The sequence below is a fragment of the Anopheles cruzii genome, chromosome 3 (genome assembly GCF_943734635.1).
Source record: "Anopheles cruzii chromosome 3, idAnoCruzAS_RS32_06, whole genome shotgun sequence".
Taxonomy (NCBI): domain Eukaryota; kingdom Metazoa; phylum Arthropoda; class Insecta; order Diptera; family Culicidae; genus Anopheles; species Anopheles cruzii.
This window is the reverse complement of record NC_069145.1, coordinates 21777723-21797254: the sequence shown is the minus strand read 5'-3', so window position 1 is coordinate 21797254 and position 19532 is coordinate 21777723. Positions and strand designations below refer to the sequence as shown.

Sequence of the window (19532 nt, the reverse complement as noted above, 5' to 3'; positions counted from 1 at the left end):
CCAAGATTTGATCTTCCTCGATCGTGCGATCGGATTCAGTTAATCATTCTAGTCAGCGATACAGTCCGTCGCAACACACACGCGGGCACACGGCTTGCGATCGACGTGCACGGTTCGATTTCTTATTCGATCGTCGTCCTCTTTCACCGCTGCTGCGAATGTGCGAGAGCAGCTGCAACCGGGGACCCTGAGTCGCGAGCCGACGATGGCGTTGATGGCGAGAAAACACTTCCACTCCGAGCGGGCGCCAAAATGAAACTGAAAGCGAACGCCGCGATATTGAGCAGGAATTTTCTGTTCTGTTGTTTTGCTTCGCTCGCTCGCGGGCCCGCGCGGGCCACCGTTTTGCCCCGGCTGTTGTGGAGAGGTCCCCATCTCACCGTTTCGGTGGTGGGGTTCTTCGCGTTGCTTGGCTTGGCTGACCTCCCGGCGATGGTGGGTTCATTCGGAGCATATCATTCATCCGCAACTTGGCCCAGGCACCGGGTTCATCCGTGCGTGTGTTCACTCGCTGTGCAAGGTTTGTTTGTGGCGCTGATCGGCGCGGGGAGACCGTGACTTAAGGTTAAAATTGTAAAGTAATTTAAGCGATTCCCATTAGAACACCGGAACCGGATCGTGTTAGCCGACCAGCTGGAACCAGGAACAACCTGCCATTGTCACGGGGTTTGTGAGACCGGCCGACCGACCGGCACACTGCAATCTGGCAGCACACTGTTCTCGCTTGATCCTCGCCACTTCCCGATAGGTGCCAATTGCCCTATTGCATCATCTGCCATCGGGGGCTATAACATTTTCGGCGGTACAAAAACGCAAACGCCGAGCATATCGAATCGTATCGCATCGTTAACACCATTAGGGTAACGTCGTTAAACATGTTCCTCCGTAGCAGATACGCCGGAAAAGGGTACCAATGCCACTCGCTGGTGGCCGCCTTGGGGTCGTCGTCGTCGACGCTTCCTTCGGCACCGAAAAAGGGTTCTTCAAAGACACTCACAAATGAGCCGCGAGTTGCGTGTGTTTGCTCATTGATAACAGTTCGACACAACGCACTTCCGGTTCGGTGTTCCGGTGGTTCACGAAAATGTCATAATCGGTCGAGCTTTTGGCTGTGCTTAGTTTACGAGTACGAGTTTCCTGTTAAGCGCTACGCAATTTGTGGGCCATTCTTTCTCTCTCTCGCGCTCTGCCGGATGACGATCGGCTTAATTAAGCAAATCACGATGAGCGATGACGACGACGCCCTCTTGTCCTTTCTCAAATTAAATGACCACTTCGCAATGCTGCCCACTGATCCACAAAAACCGCTCCAGATATCTACTTGTCAAGCATCATTGGCCGGCCGGCCGCCCCGGAGCGAACCGGTTCGAGCGGCTGAGATCCGATCATAAGTCCTCCGAATTATGGTAATGCGACTTTGCGTGAATCGCGCTGTGGTGGATGATGATGATGATGATGATGATGGTACTGGCGCTGATGAGGAGGCTGTTCGTACGTTTGCATCAAGATCAAGATCGTTCCGTCGGCCGCGTTCGAGGGTCGTTCGCATCGGGTAGTGGGAATGGGGCTTTGCGAGCGACGGCAAGATTTAATTACGATCTCCGTTCTCCTGCGCCACTCGGCTCGTTGGCTCGGGGGCCGTCGCTGGCCGTCCGAGTTTGAACAGTTTATTGGGGATTGGTTTTGGTTTTTTGCGTGTACATTTTTTCGGTGTTGCGTCCGGTGAGATTCCGTGGGTCAAAAAGTAGTGCGGCTAAACGACCAACAAGCAACTGGCTTTTCTTTCTCAAAGAAATTGCACATGATCAAGGAAATCTTTTGCGTGGCTTGTGCAATGCCTTTTCAGAAGATATGAAAAAAATTGAACTCAAATCGTGATAAACGATCGAAAATGATCGTACAATTGAATATCAGAAAGCTGGCGGTAAAGAAAGTCTTGACACATCGATAGAATGATGCTGAGATTAGAGATGGATTTTTGTGCATTTTCGTTAACTTGGAACGTGACTAGAACGAACACACATCAATGAATTGTTGTACGTGTGCTACATTCACTCTATGTTAGTTTTAGTGTATTTAGCTTAACCACTTATTGAGCTGCGCGATACTCGAGAGTCATTCGTTTGTTTTTTGCGTTCGTAATATTATTTCGAATTAACCGGTTAAAACGGGGCTGACCCGTGCAAGTAGCAACCGGCTCTCTGCTTCACGTGACGACGTTCCTATCGGCTACCATTCATTAGCGTGTCCGGTACGATAGTGCCCCGAGAGCAGCGGTAATTGATTTCAATAGCACGTGCAATTAGTCCGCCGACCAGAGAGAGAGAGAGATTGGAGCGAATCGGTGTGATTTATGGCCAGTTAATGATGGCAATAGAGATTTTTTTTCCCAAAAGGTTATTACTAACGCGCGAACCCTTTTCGATGATGTTTGACATTTATTAGATAAATTACATTTATAATAAATTGTCGATAGTTTAGTTCGAGTTCGAGAAGCACAAGCGAGATGCGAGCTGAATGATTCCGAATTTCCAATTTCACAGTGCGACCTACAGCAAATGACCGGACCCAAGGTCTGGGTGACAGTAATTGAACAAAACCGAGAACCGGCAAACAGAGTATGTCACAGTGTAATTCTCCACTTAACCCCTGTGCACGATCGGCGACAACGTTGCCCTACCTCAACAACCATTTTGGGCAAAATGTCCCGCACAGACAGACACACAGAGGTCCGTTCGCGTGAGATGACGCTAAACAATAGCTGGGGCCGGTGAGAGGAAGTGGTACACAATGACTGATAATGGGTGCGATTAGCGATGTTTAATGAAGCATTAGCGACACACGGTGGCGCGTTGTTTGTGATGTACGAAAACTAATGAGCATCGGTAGACAACTGAAAGTCGTTCAAATTTTAAGACCGTACAAACTGTCCAATTACTACAACGACCCATCCCAACTGGTAGTAAACAACTCTCCAGTAAGCACATGCACATAGTAACGCTGACGGGTGACGCCACGGGTGAGGCTTCTAATTTTGCACTGTTCCCCACCCGGGCTCCCGGGGACTGGTTGCACCTGTATGCAAATTTGGCCGCGGCAGCTCTTCTCTTAAGCGCACTGCGGTGGGTGACTTGCTAATTGCCGTCCGCGACGCGCAATCCGGACTACCGGTCCGATGATAGGCGCCGATAGGAGCTGGCGATAGGCTGCTGTCAAACGTTTTGTTTTATGTAGAACGTGCATCATTCGCTACGCTAATGGATGGCAAACGACGATCGTTTGTCTTGCCGTGTTTCGTGCGTTCGAGTGCGCCCCGTGACGGAACTGGTTGGGTTTGAATCGGTGAATTTGTGGCCGGCCGGCCAGATAAGAAGGGTCCGTTTTTGTGTGTGCAATTTTATAGTAATTTTTTTGTAAGAAATCGCACTGAATCGTGAAACTGTGTGTGCCGACCGACAATAGAACGTTTCTGTTCTTGCCGTCGGATAAAACCGGTAAGACAGCGCAGGCAGCGAGAGAGAGGACAATGGTCCGGAACTGTGTTCGCGACTGTGAGGCAACTGTGTGTTACATAACTAGTAAACGATCCGTGGCAATTGTGAAAGGTTCTACATTATGGAACGGTGCACCGCGCACGATTATTATGGGGAGGGCGCCACTCTCGTCAGGCGGGGAACGCGCGGGGAACAACAAGAAAAAAGGTCCTCTCATAAAACTGTACTTACGATGAACCACAGGGCCCGGGGTAACCGGAGTAAGCCTCAGCAATCCTGCCCACACTTCGCCTCGGAGGGTTCGTCGCTTTTTAGAAATGAGTCTTTCGATTAGCGTTCCGAAATGGCGCACCGTCGCTCTCCGAACACACTTCACTTTTGCTGCCTTCCGGTTAGTGCGGGACCGCGCGGGAAACACTACACAATCCAATCGTACCGCGGGTGGAACGGTTTTTTTCTTCCCCGGAACGCTTGTGTCCGGCCCGGACAACGATCGATCACAAACTGACTTCCTTGGCGCTTCGGGTGATCTGTTTCGAGCACCGTTCCTTCCCAGCAGCGCGCCCGTCCACGCCAATATGGGCCGCAGCACCGGCACCCGGTTAAGGGTGGGTTCCTTGTTGGTTGATCAAACAAAAGAAAAACAGATTTCAAAACCACCCTCTTCCCCGGTTGGGGGATGACGCAGACCCGCCCGAGCGAACGGTTGTTGTGCGCACTGATTATGGGCGCAAAGTAAAATCTGGGTGTGCGCCACCGGCTTGTCGATGCGCAAACCACTCTGCGATGGATAGCTGATAACAAGTTTAGCATTGAAAGGTTTTTCGGGGTCCTAAATGTTGCGTAAAGTGACACGTGGAATATATGGGCGGACAGACGGAAAACACCGTGGAAAGGGTTGAAGGCGCTCCATTCGAATGATACGATACGAACGATAAGGGCAACTCCCGGGTGACATCACCGGAAGATCACGGTCTGTTCCACGAAGGTGGACAAACTATTTGAGGTACCGTGACGCGCAGTGAATAATGTCGCTCGCTCGGAACAAGGCTCAAGTTCCGGCGTATGATGACGGCAGTCACCCTGCAAATGATGCGCTAAACGAGGCATGATGGGCTGTTGACTCGAGTGGATGAGTGGTCCGCAGGGAGTGGAGTGTCCTTACGGTACTGCATTTCTCTCGTCCGGGGACCCTCGCGATGCATCGCTCACGGTCAGCCGCCGCACAATAACGAATTAACGGTGCCACAAGAGGTCACTAAAGCAGCACAGCAGACGACGGCGATCGCTGACGCCAGGTTCGTATCGAGTGGATCGTTCAAGTCATCTACCGGCTGACGTCACCGTAATTAGGGAATCATGGTGCGCACGCCGTGGTACGCATTTTGTGAGACACATCGTTAAGAGGCGTTTGGGACAAAAATTGGTGATTCTCGCCCCTTTTTTGCTCCCCGTGTATCATAGAGGTCGGTGATGTCCTTGGGGCTAACTAATGAGACCAACCGGCCGGCCTGTCGAAGCCCGGAATCGATGGCATGGCCACAAAAAATTACCATGAAAGCCAAAATTCTCGAGCTCTCGGGTTTGGAAAAGAACTGAGGCTTGCATTCTTTCAAACTAATGATCTTCCACGATCTTCGACCGATCGCTGCGCCGGCCTGCCACATTCCCCGAAACCCACCACACGGGGGCAGCACGGTCGACGGTAGCTCCTGGAGAAGAAGGGGGCTGGCGAAAATTTATGCTTCCATCAAATCGTAATCAAATCTGTGGAATGCAAAGCGGATTGGGAGACATACGCGCGAGACACGGGCCGCCGGCCGGGTGTGTACCTTTGGGCTCGTTCATTCTTTTCCAACCGAACCGTGTTCTTATGTTGCTTTCGCGGTTGCCGCCCCGGTTTGAGTGTGGTTCTGCGGGTTTTGTTCCGAGGACGAAAGAATTAAGAAGAAACCCTACCCCGGGGGCAGACCAGGGCAGAAACAAAAGCAAATATATGTGTGCAACCGAACCAAAACCCCTCGCCTTGGGCCATCGCCATGGCATGGAAGGTTAAGCATATTTTGACTACCGAATTGACCGCTCTCGGAAGCGCTTAATACTCGTATTTCTTGTCCGTCGCCCGTCTCTCGTGTCCTGTCCGCGTTCCTGTCGCTTGTCTGTCGACGCTGCTACTGCTTATTTATGCGGCTCAGTCCGCGGCGGATCTCGGACACACTTCGACGACCCTTAAAACAAGAACCTACACCTGGCACTGAAAGTATTAAACCGGCTAGGACTGGAATTAGAGGCCCTTGCGCGCTTGTGCTTGAGAAACGATTGATTTATTTTATGATGCTTTTTAATATTTGTGTGAAATTGAATGTAAAATAGTAATCAACTCAAATAGTGTGTCCTAAACTACGTCGCCGAGATTATTTATAGTGAACACTGAACTCATCCACGATGTTGTTTGGGACTGACAGGTCATTTTTATCGTCAGTACATGATTAGTTGTTCAAGCGACAAAAATTGACCATCATGAGGCTAGTTGCTTCGTTTGCATATTTCTGCCCATCGGTGTATGTTCCTCTCATTTCTGACGCGCCTGCCATTTCGAATTTGTGCCCGTGTGTGTGTGTGTGTGTATATTCCTTTTAACAAATGTTGTGCTCCTGTCCTGTCGTTTGCGGCAACCGGTGTTGCCGGTCGCCAAAGGTGCAGGAATAAAATATACGCTTTCTGGCCACGCCATAACTTAAACAACATTTCTCCGCCGTTTTTCGCACTTGCTTCGGCGCGAATGGTGGAGAATAACCATTGACCACAGCAGCAGAAGTGTAGCTCGTGCCCGTGATCCGCCCGGTTCAACTGCCCTTTTTTTTTGTTTTTGGGCCGACTAACAACTTGGCCAACAGCTGCCGCCTCCCGGTGGAATTTTACCGTGCGGACCCCGTGCGTTGGCTCGGAGTGAAGGATTGCGCGGCGTAGTTGGGCCGACGGCCGACGGGGAAGGCTTTTCGCGGAATGTATGCTAATGTTTTCTAATATATTATTATGTTGCTCCTTGCCATCCGGCGGATGGAGAAACCTTTTTTGTGGTGTAGCCCAAGAAGGTGTTGTTTTCTGCTCGCCAAAGATCATTAAATTTTCATTGAATCCAAAACAGAACAGAACGAAAATGTAAAACAAAAAACAATCTCTGCTAGAGTCGGAAAAAGTTAACGAAATAACACACATACTTGGGCCGTTATGGGCCGGGTCCACCCGCGGACTGACTTGAAGCGAAATGTTGGTAACCTTTTACCATGTTGTCATGCATATAATTAATGTTTTTAAAATTGTATAACTATTGATATTGAAGAGTTTTATTAAATAAATTTTAGAAGCTGCACTGAGGTTGAGCTAGACGGTCACTTTTGAATAGAAGTATTCAGAAGATGTTAATTAATGTTTGTCAGCCGTTTGCCAGCGTTAAGGTACCCAAAATACAATCCTTAGTTTTGAGAAATAAATTAAAACAATATAAAAAGTGTGTTTCTGTAAGAGATAGTAGTTTTTAAGCATTTGCTTAGACATGTTACGTCGCAAAAGCACGTTCGCAGCGACGGCAGCGCAGAACAAAGTGCGTCAGGAACCCGTCAGGAACCCGGGAACCGGGCGAGCAGCAAATTGAAGGGAAAGAAAACAAATCAAAAAATTTCGCCCATTTCTGTTTTAATTTCTTCTTCGCCACATTTCGCTCGCTTCACAGCTTCCCGGTGCCGGCCAGCAGGACAGGATTGTTGATATCTCTTTCTTATGCTTTATTTTATTTTATTTCACCGTCATTCTTTTTGTTTATTAACTGGGCTGGGTCGTCACCTGGCAAACTGCACACGATTTCTGGAATATTTGGCTCATTCCATTTGCTCGCGTGGCAAATGGCGTGTTTGTCGTCTTCATCTGCGGCAACGACGGGAAGACGCTGCTTGTGCCTTGCTTTCCTGAGGATCTGTGCAAATTGGTCCAACAGCCCGAATGGTGCGGATTGGCAGGATGCTTGGTTAAGATGCTATTAGTTATGGCAAAGATATTTTCATTCTGTAGAAGAATCGATTAACGAGAGAATGGTATATTGCGACTACATGGAAACCACAGAAACACACTATCAGCATCTTCTCTGAGCGTAGTTTACATGTGGCAAATGTAGATCTGTTTTGTATCGACCATCTCGCAAGATGAAGTTTTGTCTCAGATCCAAATATTGGGTGTTATGCTTAATGTTATGCGGATAGCGAAATGATGGTGTTGACGCCTTTCTCATCGCGATTGATTCCTCCTAAACAAAACGGTCATTTCGTGGTGGAGTAAACCTTACGCTGTCGGTGTGTGCAGCCTACGTGTACACCCCACCAGGCTGCTCCATCTGTTTGGGGGCACAATCGGAGGACACTTTTTGTGGGAATCGCCATACCCGACGTAGTATGCCCGACTTCCGTATGAACTTGACCCTATGTTTCTGTGTTACGGTCTGCCGTTTCGCAAACCGCCCGCGCACGTGTGCCCCGTAAAGTAGAACCAAGAATTCGAGTGTGCATAAATTAATAAAGATGCTGCTGACCGACCGCAGTGACGGCGCCATCCGTTGGCTGGCGGCCGCTGAATTATGTATTCCGATTAGCATGTCCCGAAGCGGTGCTGCTGTGCGAATTGCCAATGCATGACTTGGTTGGTTGTTGGGGTTTTTTTCTGGACGTTTGTTTTGATTAAAACTTCGTTGGACGTGATCTGCACGCGGACAATGTTATTGCCATCGGGTTTATTGCTCGCATATTGTGTTCTGTTTTTTCTGCAAGACATTGTGCTAGTTTGGTTGGTCGCTCCACACACCTAATGGCAACTAATGACGAAAGCGCTCCAGTGCCAAAATCGTACTTTTACTTCCGTTTCTCTTGTTGCTTCGTGTCGACCTTGAACTCACAAATTGGACACGAAATAATGTCCGTGATGCAGCTGCTGTAAGTCTGAGCGGTAGCAGTGTTGAGTTAGCAACGTTACAACGTAGTGATATGAATATTGTCACACAGTCCCAAACCAATTGGTAACCTATCCACCGAGCATTCGCGGCTTTGGGGTATCGCGCGTGTTGAAATGCGAACGCGCGGTGTTGGTTATCGCGATCGAAACCGTTCCGTCGGGGCTTGGCTTCGGCCTTTTCGGTGGAAACGTAAACTGCAACCGAAATACCTGCCGCAAACCCGCAAGTGAGAACTGTTTCGAGACGTTGTGACTAATTTCGTGAAACACAGGGTGTGTGGTCCCTGTGAGTGGTGCGCTTATTGATCGTAATGCACCGCACGATCGCCACTACGGCGAACTGGGTAGCATTTTTGTGTTGTCGAAGGCAATCGGCAACACTTCGACCCGTCTTCGAAGTGAGACCAACAGCGAGAGCGGAGGAAATAGTGCGATCCGAATCTGACGATCCGCGTTTCTGAAGTTATTGACTTTTGGAACCCTCGATCCCGATGGGGCGCGCGAGACATTGATTCAATGCAAATCAAGCGGCCGCGCGGACCATCACACCGCACATTTTGCATATCGGCTGCAATCGGACTGTGTGACTTCATCGGACATGTGGGGCTGCTTTTTTGGAAATTAATAATAAACCCCGGGACCGGGCCGACGGTCGCCACATGGCCAGCAGGGCCCGTCGTGAAGGTAAACCTCTCACCATCGATGGTGGTGTGGTTGTTGAAGTCAACGTACGGTTTCGGTGCCATTTCCGGCTTTGGAGGATCGATCGTGGCCCCGTTTTAAACCCTTATCCGTGTGGCGTAGTGATTTATGGCATCTTGGGCCAGTTTTTTCGGAGAGCAGCCTACAATGTTGTAACGTGGTGTGGTTAACTTTTATTGGTGCCTGACCGACCCCACAATCTTCGTTCCACCTAAAGATGCATTTTGGAAATAAAACAAACGCTCATTAAGGCCAACATGTTTACGTTGTTTGACAATGTTGCCGCTCTGCTCTGCGCCGATAATTAAAAAGTTTAAATACAAAATTAAAAAATGCTGAAGTTTTTCCTTGCTTTCGTGGGACTTATCATTATTGATCAGTACATTGGTAACGTTTTTACCTTTTCTCACTGCATTCAGTCAAATATCCGATACGCCTATCTATTGAGGGTCATTCTGTTAAGACCGGGTTCCGACGACGTTTAATCGAGGATTGACGGACGATTTGAAGTAGTGCGAGTCAATTTTTGGTGGCCAGTTACAAGACTGAGCTTGTCATTTAAAAATTAAGAGCACTCCAGAGTCGGTCAAGCTTAGTGGTGGGGTAGGTTGTAGGTTGCAGTGGACGTAGCCCTTGACTAGGCCCACCCACAGGTGACCCTGTCGGCAACTTCACACCATCGGGTTAGGTTGACTGAACGTGCGACGTAACCTTGAGCGGGCTGTGAACGAATGGGCAAACAAAATTCCCTTTTTCTCCGGTTGGGGTATTGCACAATAATGCCTCCGCTGGAGGGCTACGGTGCGGTAGAACAACGCCCCTTTCGGCGGGCGGTTTGTTTAGTGATGAAAAACTGCATACCTTGCGGGTGCTTGTGCGGGGTAAACTATATTTAAAATGCTCGTCCTCATGTGCTAACAACGTTTGACGTGCGATAATGGCAGCGTTTGTCAACTTCCGCGATAGTTTATGGCGCAAAATATGGGAAGGGTTTCCAACGCTGCGACCCGGCCCCACAGCAACAGCGGTGCTAGGGCCGGGTTCCGTGCCGGTCTATAAGTTCCCCTCGGTGGCTGGCCCCTAGGGGCCTCCTACACCTACACTCTCGGGTGGCTCAAGGGCTTGCGGAAAGATGTCTTTAGCGGGGTGTTGCGTATTGCGCGTCTTGGAAGCGGCAGCAAATACACACACCCAGCACGTGCGGCAAGCTCGGGGCACTCGGGAATGGAATGTGCCAGGTTTTAGCGCGAGTCCACCACCAGGCAGACAGAGAGTGATCATAAATCATCGTGCAAGGGTTCTAAATTTAAATTCTACAAGTATGCAGCGGGCCGCCACAGGTAGGTAGCCCACATACAGTTACAATGTAACACAACAATCGCGATCTTGCGGAATTGATAGGTGGATAGGCTGGCAAACCCACGGGCTGGCCCATTTTTGATTGTCTGGGCCGTCCTTTCCGTCAGGTTATGAAACAAAACCCCGTTCGGTGGAACCTTGCGACAAAAGGGCGTTGCAACAAAACCGGACCCACGCTGTGTGGACATCCCCAAGTAGGACATCATTGCTATGCACTGCGCCGCCGCGCATTATCTTACGCAGAAACACCGTTCTGTTGACGGACGATCGTCGATTGTCTAACGCGCATCGCTCGCTGACTTTTTTATATGGATTGCCGTGATTACTGATTACTGTTTCTTCACACTCTCTCTCTCTTTTCGTCGGTAGGTCCCGCCAAGCCGGCCATCTTCAGTTCGCAGCCAGCGGAAAGTGGCGTCATACCGGATCTACCGCAGGACACGGACAGCTTTAGCGAAATCGATCTGAGCGCGGCTAGCGAGCCGGCCGGCCTATCGTCGTCGCGGCCACCGACTGCAGCCGACTACAACCCGCTGGAGGACTTGGAGGATTCGGAATCGCGCCCTCTGCTACCGGGCACCGACGGTGGTCCGTCGTCTTACCTGCAGCAAACTTCGTCGCTGACCGCGCAGTTCGCGGCCCAACTGCCCACCGTTGCCTCAACGGTATTTTCGACCTTCAGCCGGGTCATCAAGGGCAACTCGCCGGTCGCCAACGACCAGCAAACGGCAGCGTACGGGTCGTTTAATGCGCAACCGGAATTCCAAAATACGATCCATCCATTAGGGGAAGCATCGTCGCCGTTCCTACCGTCGGCACCGTCGCTTCCACTGGCCGTGACGCCATCGTTCGGAGGGCCATTAATAAATTCAGCCGCGTGCGAACCGTTCCCATCGAACGTTGGCGATCAGCCACTGAACGCGCAGCTAGCGTCACCGCCACCGCCAACGTTCTACAACCCCGACCGGGTGGCTTCCGTCGCGTCGTGTCCGGCACCACCACCACCGGCAGCTGGGAGCGGACTGTCCAACACCTACCGATTGGGAGGGAGCAAAAAGAAAACGTACGCTCACATTCCGGGCCTGAGCACTACCCACCATACTGGCCCCGGTCCGCTCGGGAGTGCGGCGCAGACCCCGGCACCAGTTCCGTTCGGTGTACCACCTTTGCCGACACCGCCGGTCGCACAACCATTCGCGGACCTACCGGTTCGTTCGGATCCGGTATCGCATGAGGTAAACCAACCAGAGGATTCGGCGAAGAGTAAACCGTCGCTCTTCGGATACCACCTTCCAACGAATCTGCTTGACAAGCTACCGAGTCCAGGTTTCGGCGGCGGTGCTGATCAATTCGTCGATCAGCCGTTGTCCCCTTTGGTGGTACCACCGACCGAAAGCAGCTCATCATCGGCGACCGCTTCGGTTGGTTCCTTTTTCGCGCCACCAACAGCCTTTGAGCCATCGGCTGCCATCGGCGCCCCAGCGGTCACTCCGTACAGCTCACTGTCAGCTCAATCCTCGCTGGTCGGTGACCAACCTCCACCGACATTCTATACACCCGGTCAGATTCCTTCCGTTCCAGTCGCTCCGTCTACGTCGTCCGTCGCGTCGAGAAACAACCCGTACAGCTCGGCACGTCGAGCACCGGGTGTCGGTCCGTACAAAAATCCGCTTGTCACCGCACCGGTCAGTGGTCCAGTCTTTCTACCGAACCAATTGCCACCGACCGCCGCCCAAAAGCCCGAGTCTGCGGTGCTTGCTTCCCCGCCGAACATTTTTGCACCACCACCACCACCGGCCAGCGTCGTGCCTGCGTTGTTCGACCCTGTCGCCGAGCCACTCGTTTCGTTGAACGAACCAATCGAATCCACCCCACAAACGGGAGTTCTATCCATCTTCTCTCCAGCACCGGTGGCGGAACAACAAAGTGTCCCGGAGGAGCAAAAGGTTGTTAATTCGTTTGTCAAACACGCAGCGGTTGGAGCTGATTCACTTTTTCAACCACTGTCGGCTCCGCCTAAAGAACCGCCGGTAGTGCCATCGATCCACGAACCGCTGGCCACGCCGGTGCAACATCATCCGATAGGAGGGTTACCAGGGTTTGGGCCTAACTCGCAGCTTTCGGGAGTGTCGGGAGGTGTCGATGAGCTTAGGACCGCCTCTGAGCACATCGTGACTCAACCGAACGTGCCAACCCTACACAGTGCCCCAGCTGCACAGCGCGAGTTCACGTCATTTTTTGACAGCGCCCCTGAGGTCACCTCGGGCGCCCCCAAAACGATCGTCGACAGTCGGTCCAAGTCGAGCGAGAACGTTCTTTCGCCACCGCCGCGACCAAACTCGAACCTCAGCGAACCGGCCACCATCTTTCCGGGAGCGGTGCCACCGGCAGGAATATTCCTTCCGGATACGGTTCCTTCGGCCGTCCCGCCCATTGTGCAACGCCAACAATCCCAGGAGCAGCAACCCACAGAAATCGACGGTAACGCAAACAGTCTGTCAAGTTTCTTCGGTCAAACCTCGACGCCCGTCAGCCTCATCCCGAGCCAAACCGTGCCGGAGCCTACGTGGAACGGAAACGTTTGGCCACCGGCACCGGAGCCAGCGCTCGAGGTACCGACGACCAACCAGCTGCCTGAGCCAGCGCCGGCGATCAATCCGTCGGATTTCTTCAACAGTAACACCGTTCTGCCGCGAGGTAGCGAAAGCGACTCCAAAACGGGTCAGCACATTTCTTCCGTACCCCTGTTTAGCTTCTTCGGCCAAGCGGCCAGTCCACCGGCGGCAGCACTACCGCCGGTCCCGCCACAAGAGACCCTCGAAGCGAACGATCAAACCGACGGCAAAGACGAGGCGGCAGAGGAGCAGGAGCGCTTCGTCGGTGTGCTCAACGAGCCCATTTTTAGCAGCGACAATCTGTTTGACTTCAAACCTTCCGCCTATCAGGACGCGGGTCCCTATTCGCAGCGCCAGCCGAAGCCGGGTGATCAGAGCAACGGACTGGGCGGAGAAACGAGCGCCAGCGACAGTATGGCAGCGATGGCGGCAACGAGTGTTGGCGGGCTGGACACCACCACGGCCCCATCCGTAGCGGAATCGAGCACAAACGTTGCGTACCGTCCGACGTACAATCACTGGTTCTACAAGCGGGAGGTCGAGGGTAAAGTTCTCTGGTCACCCTTCACGATGGCCGACTCGTTGGCCCTCGAGGACGCGTGGAAGGTGGAGATGGCGAGAGGCGCCGCTACGGCTGACGACCCACTACCGCCAGCCGTAATCGTCCACACGGACGGAGGGCGGTGGGACGTTTCGATCCGCGACCGTACACGGACGCCCGTCTACTGGAATGGCGCGGCGAACGAGGTACGGCGCTGCTCGTGGTTCTACAAAAATCTCGATTCTCGCTTCGTGCCGTACGAGGAGAAGGTAGCGGAGCAGCTGGAGGGCGAGTACAAGGACGCGGCCACGACAGGCGAATGGCACCGCCGGGTGACGATCCCGAACGGGGAGACGGTCGTTTTTCACGGACCGTCGGTGATCGTGCACTTTTTGAAAACGCAAAACCCGGACACGTGGGGCGGCAGCTCGCCGGTGCCGTCGACCACGAACCGGCCGCGCGTCGTGAAGCGGGGTATCGACGAGTTCAACATCGACGACGACGAGCCGGAGAAGATCGATCATCTGATGTTCATGGTGCACGGCATAGGGGAGGCGTGCGATCTGCGCTTCCGGCGCGTCGAAGAGGTGGTGGACGAGTTCCGAAGCATCTCGGCCCAGCTAGTCCAGAGTCACTACCGGTCCGCGTTCGATCGGAGCGACATAGGGCGGGTGGAGATACTGCCGATCTCGTGGCACGATGATCTGCACTCCGAGGAATCGGGCGTGGACGAGAAGCTGAAATCCATCACGCTGGAGTCGATTCCGAAGCTGCGTCACTTTACCAACGACACGCTGCTGGATGTGCTGTTCTACACGAGTCCCATGTTCTGTCAGAGCATCATCGACGCCGTGGGCAACTCGCTTAACCGACTGTACACACTGTTCTGCCAGCGGAACCCATCTTTCGCCGGAGGAGTATCGTTGGCCGGCCACTCTCTGGGTTCGCTGATTTTGTTCGATCTGCTCTGCCATCAGAAGAAGGCCACCGATCCGAAGCCGATGGAGACGGAAAATTCGGTACTTACCTTGATCCCGAAGTCGCCCCCCTGATGATCTTCTGACTGTGCTGTTGTTTCTTCTCTCCTTCCAGGAAAATCCTGATGCCGATTCCGTGCCACCGTTGCCACAGCACGCCACCGTTCACCATCGGCCGCTGGTGCGCAAATGTTCGCAGCAGATAAATTACGAGGTCGGGCCTGCCGGCACGGGCCAACCGTACATCACTTACCCGCAGCTATTGTTTCAACCGAAAAAGTTCTTCGCACTCGGCTCACCGATCGGCATGTTCGTCACGATCCGGGGGATCGACGCGCTCGGGCTCAACTTTGGTCTTCCCACGTGCGACGGATTCTTCAACATCTTCCACCCGTACGATCCGGTTGCGTATCGAATCGAAGCCCTGATCAATCCGGAACTGAGCTCACTGCGACCCGTGCTGATACCGCATCACAAGGGCCGTAAACGGATGCATCTCGAGCTGAAGGAGACGATGGTGCGCGTCGGAAACGATCTGAAGCAGCGTGTTTCGGACGTGTTTCGCAACACGCTCGACACGGTGTACGCGCTGACGGCACTGAACTCTTCCCGGCCCGACCCGAAGGCGATCGAGAAGGAAGTGAACAAAGTTATACAGGATCAGCTCAAGTTCGAACAGTCGGGCTCCACGTCCAACTTGGCCGGGGGAAGCGATGTGGACAACGGTGAAACGAGTATACCGCTCGGGCGCCTCAATCAGTCGCGCCGCGTCGATTACGTGCTGCAAGAAGCACCGTTCGAATTTATCAACGAATATCTGTTTGCACTGTCTAGCCACGTGTGTTACTGGTAAGGATCGGGCAGAGGCCCATGAATTATTGATCCGCGCAGTACCTTGGCCTTATCGTTGCAATTTATTTTTATCCTTCACAGGGACTCGGAGGACACGATGCTGTTTTTAATGAAGGAAATCTACAGCACCCTTGGGGTGCAGGCGGACATACAGGTGCCGCAGCAAACGATGACCATCGAGCGGCCACTGTCGTCTACTAGTCCGGACGTGGGACAGCGTGGCTGTTCGCCTAACAATAGTTACAACCTTTTCCCGCAGCCGCAACCGTCAACGTCGATGAACGCACCGAGTGCGACCAGTAGTCGATAGGCGGGTGACCGTTCCTTAGCTTTCCCAATTCCCATTTTAGAGCACATCCGGGGTGCAGTCAGACACAATACCGCCCCGGCACCGTAGTGTAATGGTTTTAAATCGTTTACCTATTAAGTTATGTTTTAAAAACAAAGATGTGTTGCCTGTTGTCCTTTTCGTTTGATCATTTCTTAGGTTTATCCCACAAGTGGCCCCGAGAAATCAGACGTTGTTTCGCGGGAAATGTTCCTGTTGGTTGTTATCGGTTGGAAAGCGTAAAGAACGTAAACTATGTACAACGCAAGGCACGTGGAGAGAAGAATAAATTAGAATGAGAGCAATGAATGAATAAAAGTATAAATTAATTGAAGTTAGGCATGATGTTTCTTTCAACCAACTACTGCTGTTGAAGAAGTGCTTTATTACAATAAACAACGTCACATAGCACCGCCGGGCAAATCAAATTTTCAATTGCGCAGACTTGGTAACGACCTTGTCCCCGTACTGGGCGACGATCGGATCAACCTCTTCCTGTACAAACTCCACCACCTGATCGGCGGCTCGGCCGGTGAACGTTTTCGGATCAAGAATTTTATCGAGCTGCCCCAGAATGGGCGCAAAGTAAGCATCGGCCTTGATTCGATCGACCAGATCGTTGTCCTTTCCATGTTGCTTCACCTGCGCCCCGGCTTCGTGCGAGAGGACACGTATCTTCTCGTGGCACACCTGCCGATCTCCGCCGGCCTTCACCATGGCCATGATCACGTTCTCGGCCGACATAAACGGAAGCTCCTGGGCAATGTTGCGTTCGATCACCTTCGGGTAGACAACGAGCCCCTGGGAGATGTTGAGCAACGTCAGCAGACAGGCATCCGCTGCTAGAAACGCTTCCGATAGCGTCAGCCGCCGGTTGGCCGAGTCGTCTAGCGTCCGCTCAAGCCACTGGACGGCCAGCGTGTTGGCTGCATTCGCGTGCATGCTTATCATGTGTCGGGCAAGCGCACAGCATCGCTCCGAACGCATCGGGTTCCGCTTGTACGGCATGGCCGAGCTCCCGATTTGCGTTTGTTCGAATGGCTCTTCCAGCTCTTTGCGGGACGCGAGCAGCCGCAAATCGGAACACATTTTGTGCACCGTAGCGCCGAGACTTGCGAGAGCCGACACGATCTCTAGATCTACCTTCCGGGAGTACGTTTGTCCCGTGACGGCATAGTATCGCTCGAAGCCGGCCAGTTTGGTGACGGTGCGATCCAACTCGCGAACCTTACCGCCATCGCCGGCAAACAGCTGCAAAAACGAAGCCTGCGTTCCGGTCGTTCCCTTCACACCGCGGAAACGTAGGTTCTCCCGGCAACCACGGAGCGCTCGCTCGTCCATCAGTAGATCCTGGACCCACAGCGTGCAGCGCTTACCGACGGTGGTCAGTTGGGCCGGCTGCAGGTGAGTGAACCCGAGTGTTGGCAGTTCGCGGTACTGCATGGCAAACTGAGACAGCTGCTTGATGACTCCGACCAGTTTCGGTAGCAACTGGTCCAACGCTTCCCTCAGCACAATCAAATCCGTGTTGTCGCCAACGTAGCATGAGGTCGCTCCGAGATGTATGATTGGGGCTGCCAGTGGACACTGCTGTGCAAACACGTGCACATGAGCCATTACATCGTGTCGAGTTAGCGCTTCCTCGGCCGCGGCAGCCTTGAAGTCGATGTTTTCTACGTTGCGTTCCATCTCCCGGATTTGCTCCTCGGTTATGCCCAAGCCCAGCGACTAGGTACAAGATGAAGAACGCAGTTTTAGGAACACAGAATAGGTGATTGCCAAGTGATTCCTACCTTCTCCGCTTTCGCCAGCATGATCCATAACTTGCGCCAGGTGGAAAATTTGTACTGATCGCTAAATAGGTACTGCATTTCCTTACTGGCGTAGCGGGTGCTCAACGGCGAGCGGTATCCACGAAATTCGGCGTTTAATTCCGTCATTCTGTTCGTTGCTTTGCACTAAAATGTCTCACGATACACAACCGGATCGTCTGATCTTCGAGTCAACACTGTTAGTAACCGTCCGAGCTGCGGATCGCGCCCTATCTGATCAGATAGTTGGACAAGGCCTTTACGTCGGCCGGGTTTGTTTATTTCGTTGCGTGGTGATAAGAGCTTGCGGTGAATGCGCACAAACTCATGTGGTCTCCGAGGATTGTTTTTGTGTTTTTTTTTGCCGGCACCTGACAGTTCCGATCGACGTGGCGTGCAAGATTGTAGCTAAAATGCGCGCTTGCACGCAAATGAAATTGCCGGGTGAACCGGTTCGAAACGGTTCAAAATATTGTTGGCGCAAATTTAATTCTTCGGAAAACGTGTCGCATGTTGAGTTGTTTGAACGTTAAAGACAATTTACTATACTAATTGCTTGATTGACATTTTGCAATTTGTTCTTAAAATTACAATTTAGCATTGCTACCAAACACACCGATGGTCTGTATATGAGCTTAAATCTGTTTTTAATAGGAAATGTTTTACACGGATTTATAGATTGTCAACCGTGATACGGTTGTGGAATTATTTCTGTAATGTTTTCGTTTTAAACTTCCAATATCAACATCTAACAGATAAGAACTATGAAGAGTAAGCTCTCGCAGTTCGATCCAAGTTTCGAAGTTGCCCTGAAGCTGCTAAAATGTTTTACTGCAAACCCGTTTTTGTTATCATGATTAAGTGACAAACTCTTAGGTTGGCTAACGGTCAACAGCTCAACAAATCGAAACTAACAGTATGGGGGAGGGATTGTAAAGTTCCGTCGGTTTATTTCCACGGTCGGGTCACATTATGGATGCAATACTTATTTCACAACATTTTGCCAATGGCCGTGGTGTGTACCGGAAATCGGAAGTGCTCTCAATGTGAACGGTCACGCCGCGAAGACAACGCTGCACAGGAAAACTAGTTTTGCAGGTGAGACCGGTTTTCGCGGTTTATTCCATTTAATCCAACTCGATTGATATCCGAGGAGAGTATTCAAGAAGAAATTACTGTACACTGCTCTTTGACCAACCACAATCAACTCGTTCTTGCGGACGACAGCATGAGGAAGTCTGAGCTGCTGTACGTCAAGGACGCGTAGTCTAAATCTATGAAGCTTCTAGCAGACCGCGAATCCACGTGCTTGCGTTTGTTTGTTGAATGAATTAGAGGTGTACTTAACGCAGGCACTACTGCAGTGCGCCCTACACGTGTCACTACTACCAACAGCGTAGCCGGTCAATGATCCAGTAAATCAACGCGCACAGAGAGCGCACATTGACCGGAGCAGAATTGCGCAAATGAACGGTGCTAGTAGAGCCGCTCGGTGATCGCTGGGGCTACAAATCCTCACTGGTTTTATGTCTAGCAGAGTAATGGTAATAAACCTGGCTTGTTCATAGAAATTTTATCACCGAAATGCCGCGTGCTGACAAGTGCAGAAAAGTGTGTATTTCCGACTACACCAATTAGGAGCACCACGGAAAGGACGCTGTTTCATTCGAGCAGACGAGCATCGTTTTCATCGAACCGCTGTTTTACTACCTCCGTAATCGTTACCAACCGAATCAATTCCGAATGCGCAAAGCCAGCGATGCGTCGTGAACTTGTCCTTGCTTGATCCGGAGGTACGCCGCGCCCGGGCAAGGACGCCACGCGAAGCTTGTAGGGGCTTTCGCTGGCTTGCGGT

At 51.9% G+C, this 19532-nt stretch overlaps 2 protein-coding genes across 2 annotated transcripts in view; one reads left to right on the top strand and one right to left on the bottom strand.

Moving 5' to 3' along the window:
• Positions 1–16352, top strand: part of LOC128274050 (proline-rich protein 36) — a 35625-nt gene extending 19273 nt beyond the window's left edge. Inside the window, exons 2-4 of the mRNA XM_053012135.1 lie at positions 10923–14728; positions 14802–15535; positions 15620–16352. Of these exons, the coding sequence (XP_052868095.1) occupies positions 10923–14728; positions 14802–15535; positions 15620–15848 (4769 nt within the window). The 3' untranslated portion in view covers positions 15849–16352. The remainder of the gene's footprint in view (positions 1–10922; positions 14729–14801; positions 15536–15619) is intronic.
• Positions 16232–17904, bottom strand: LOC128274052 (adenylosuccinate lyase). The gene is made up of 2 exons (XM_053012137.1): positions 17660–17904; positions 16232–17594 (listed from the first exon to the last, which is right to left on the bottom strand). Exons 1-2 carry the CDS (start codon positions 17804–17806, stop codon positions 16290–16292), a joined length of 1452 nt encoding a protein of 483 aa, XP_052868097.1. The 5' UTR covers positions 17807–17904; the 3' UTR covers positions 16232–16289.
• Between the last annotated feature and the right edge of the window lie 1628 nt (positions 17905–19532).

Coding starts and splice junctions, on each gene's coding strand:
- LOC128274052 (XM_053012137.1), bottom strand. CDS start 17,806: ATGACGGAATTAAACGCCGAATTTCGTGGATACCGCTCGCCGTTGAGC. Junction 17,595..17,659: donor TGCTGGCGAAAGCGGAGAAG/GTAGGAATCACT, acceptor TCTTGTACCTAG/TCGCTGGGCTTGGGCATAAC.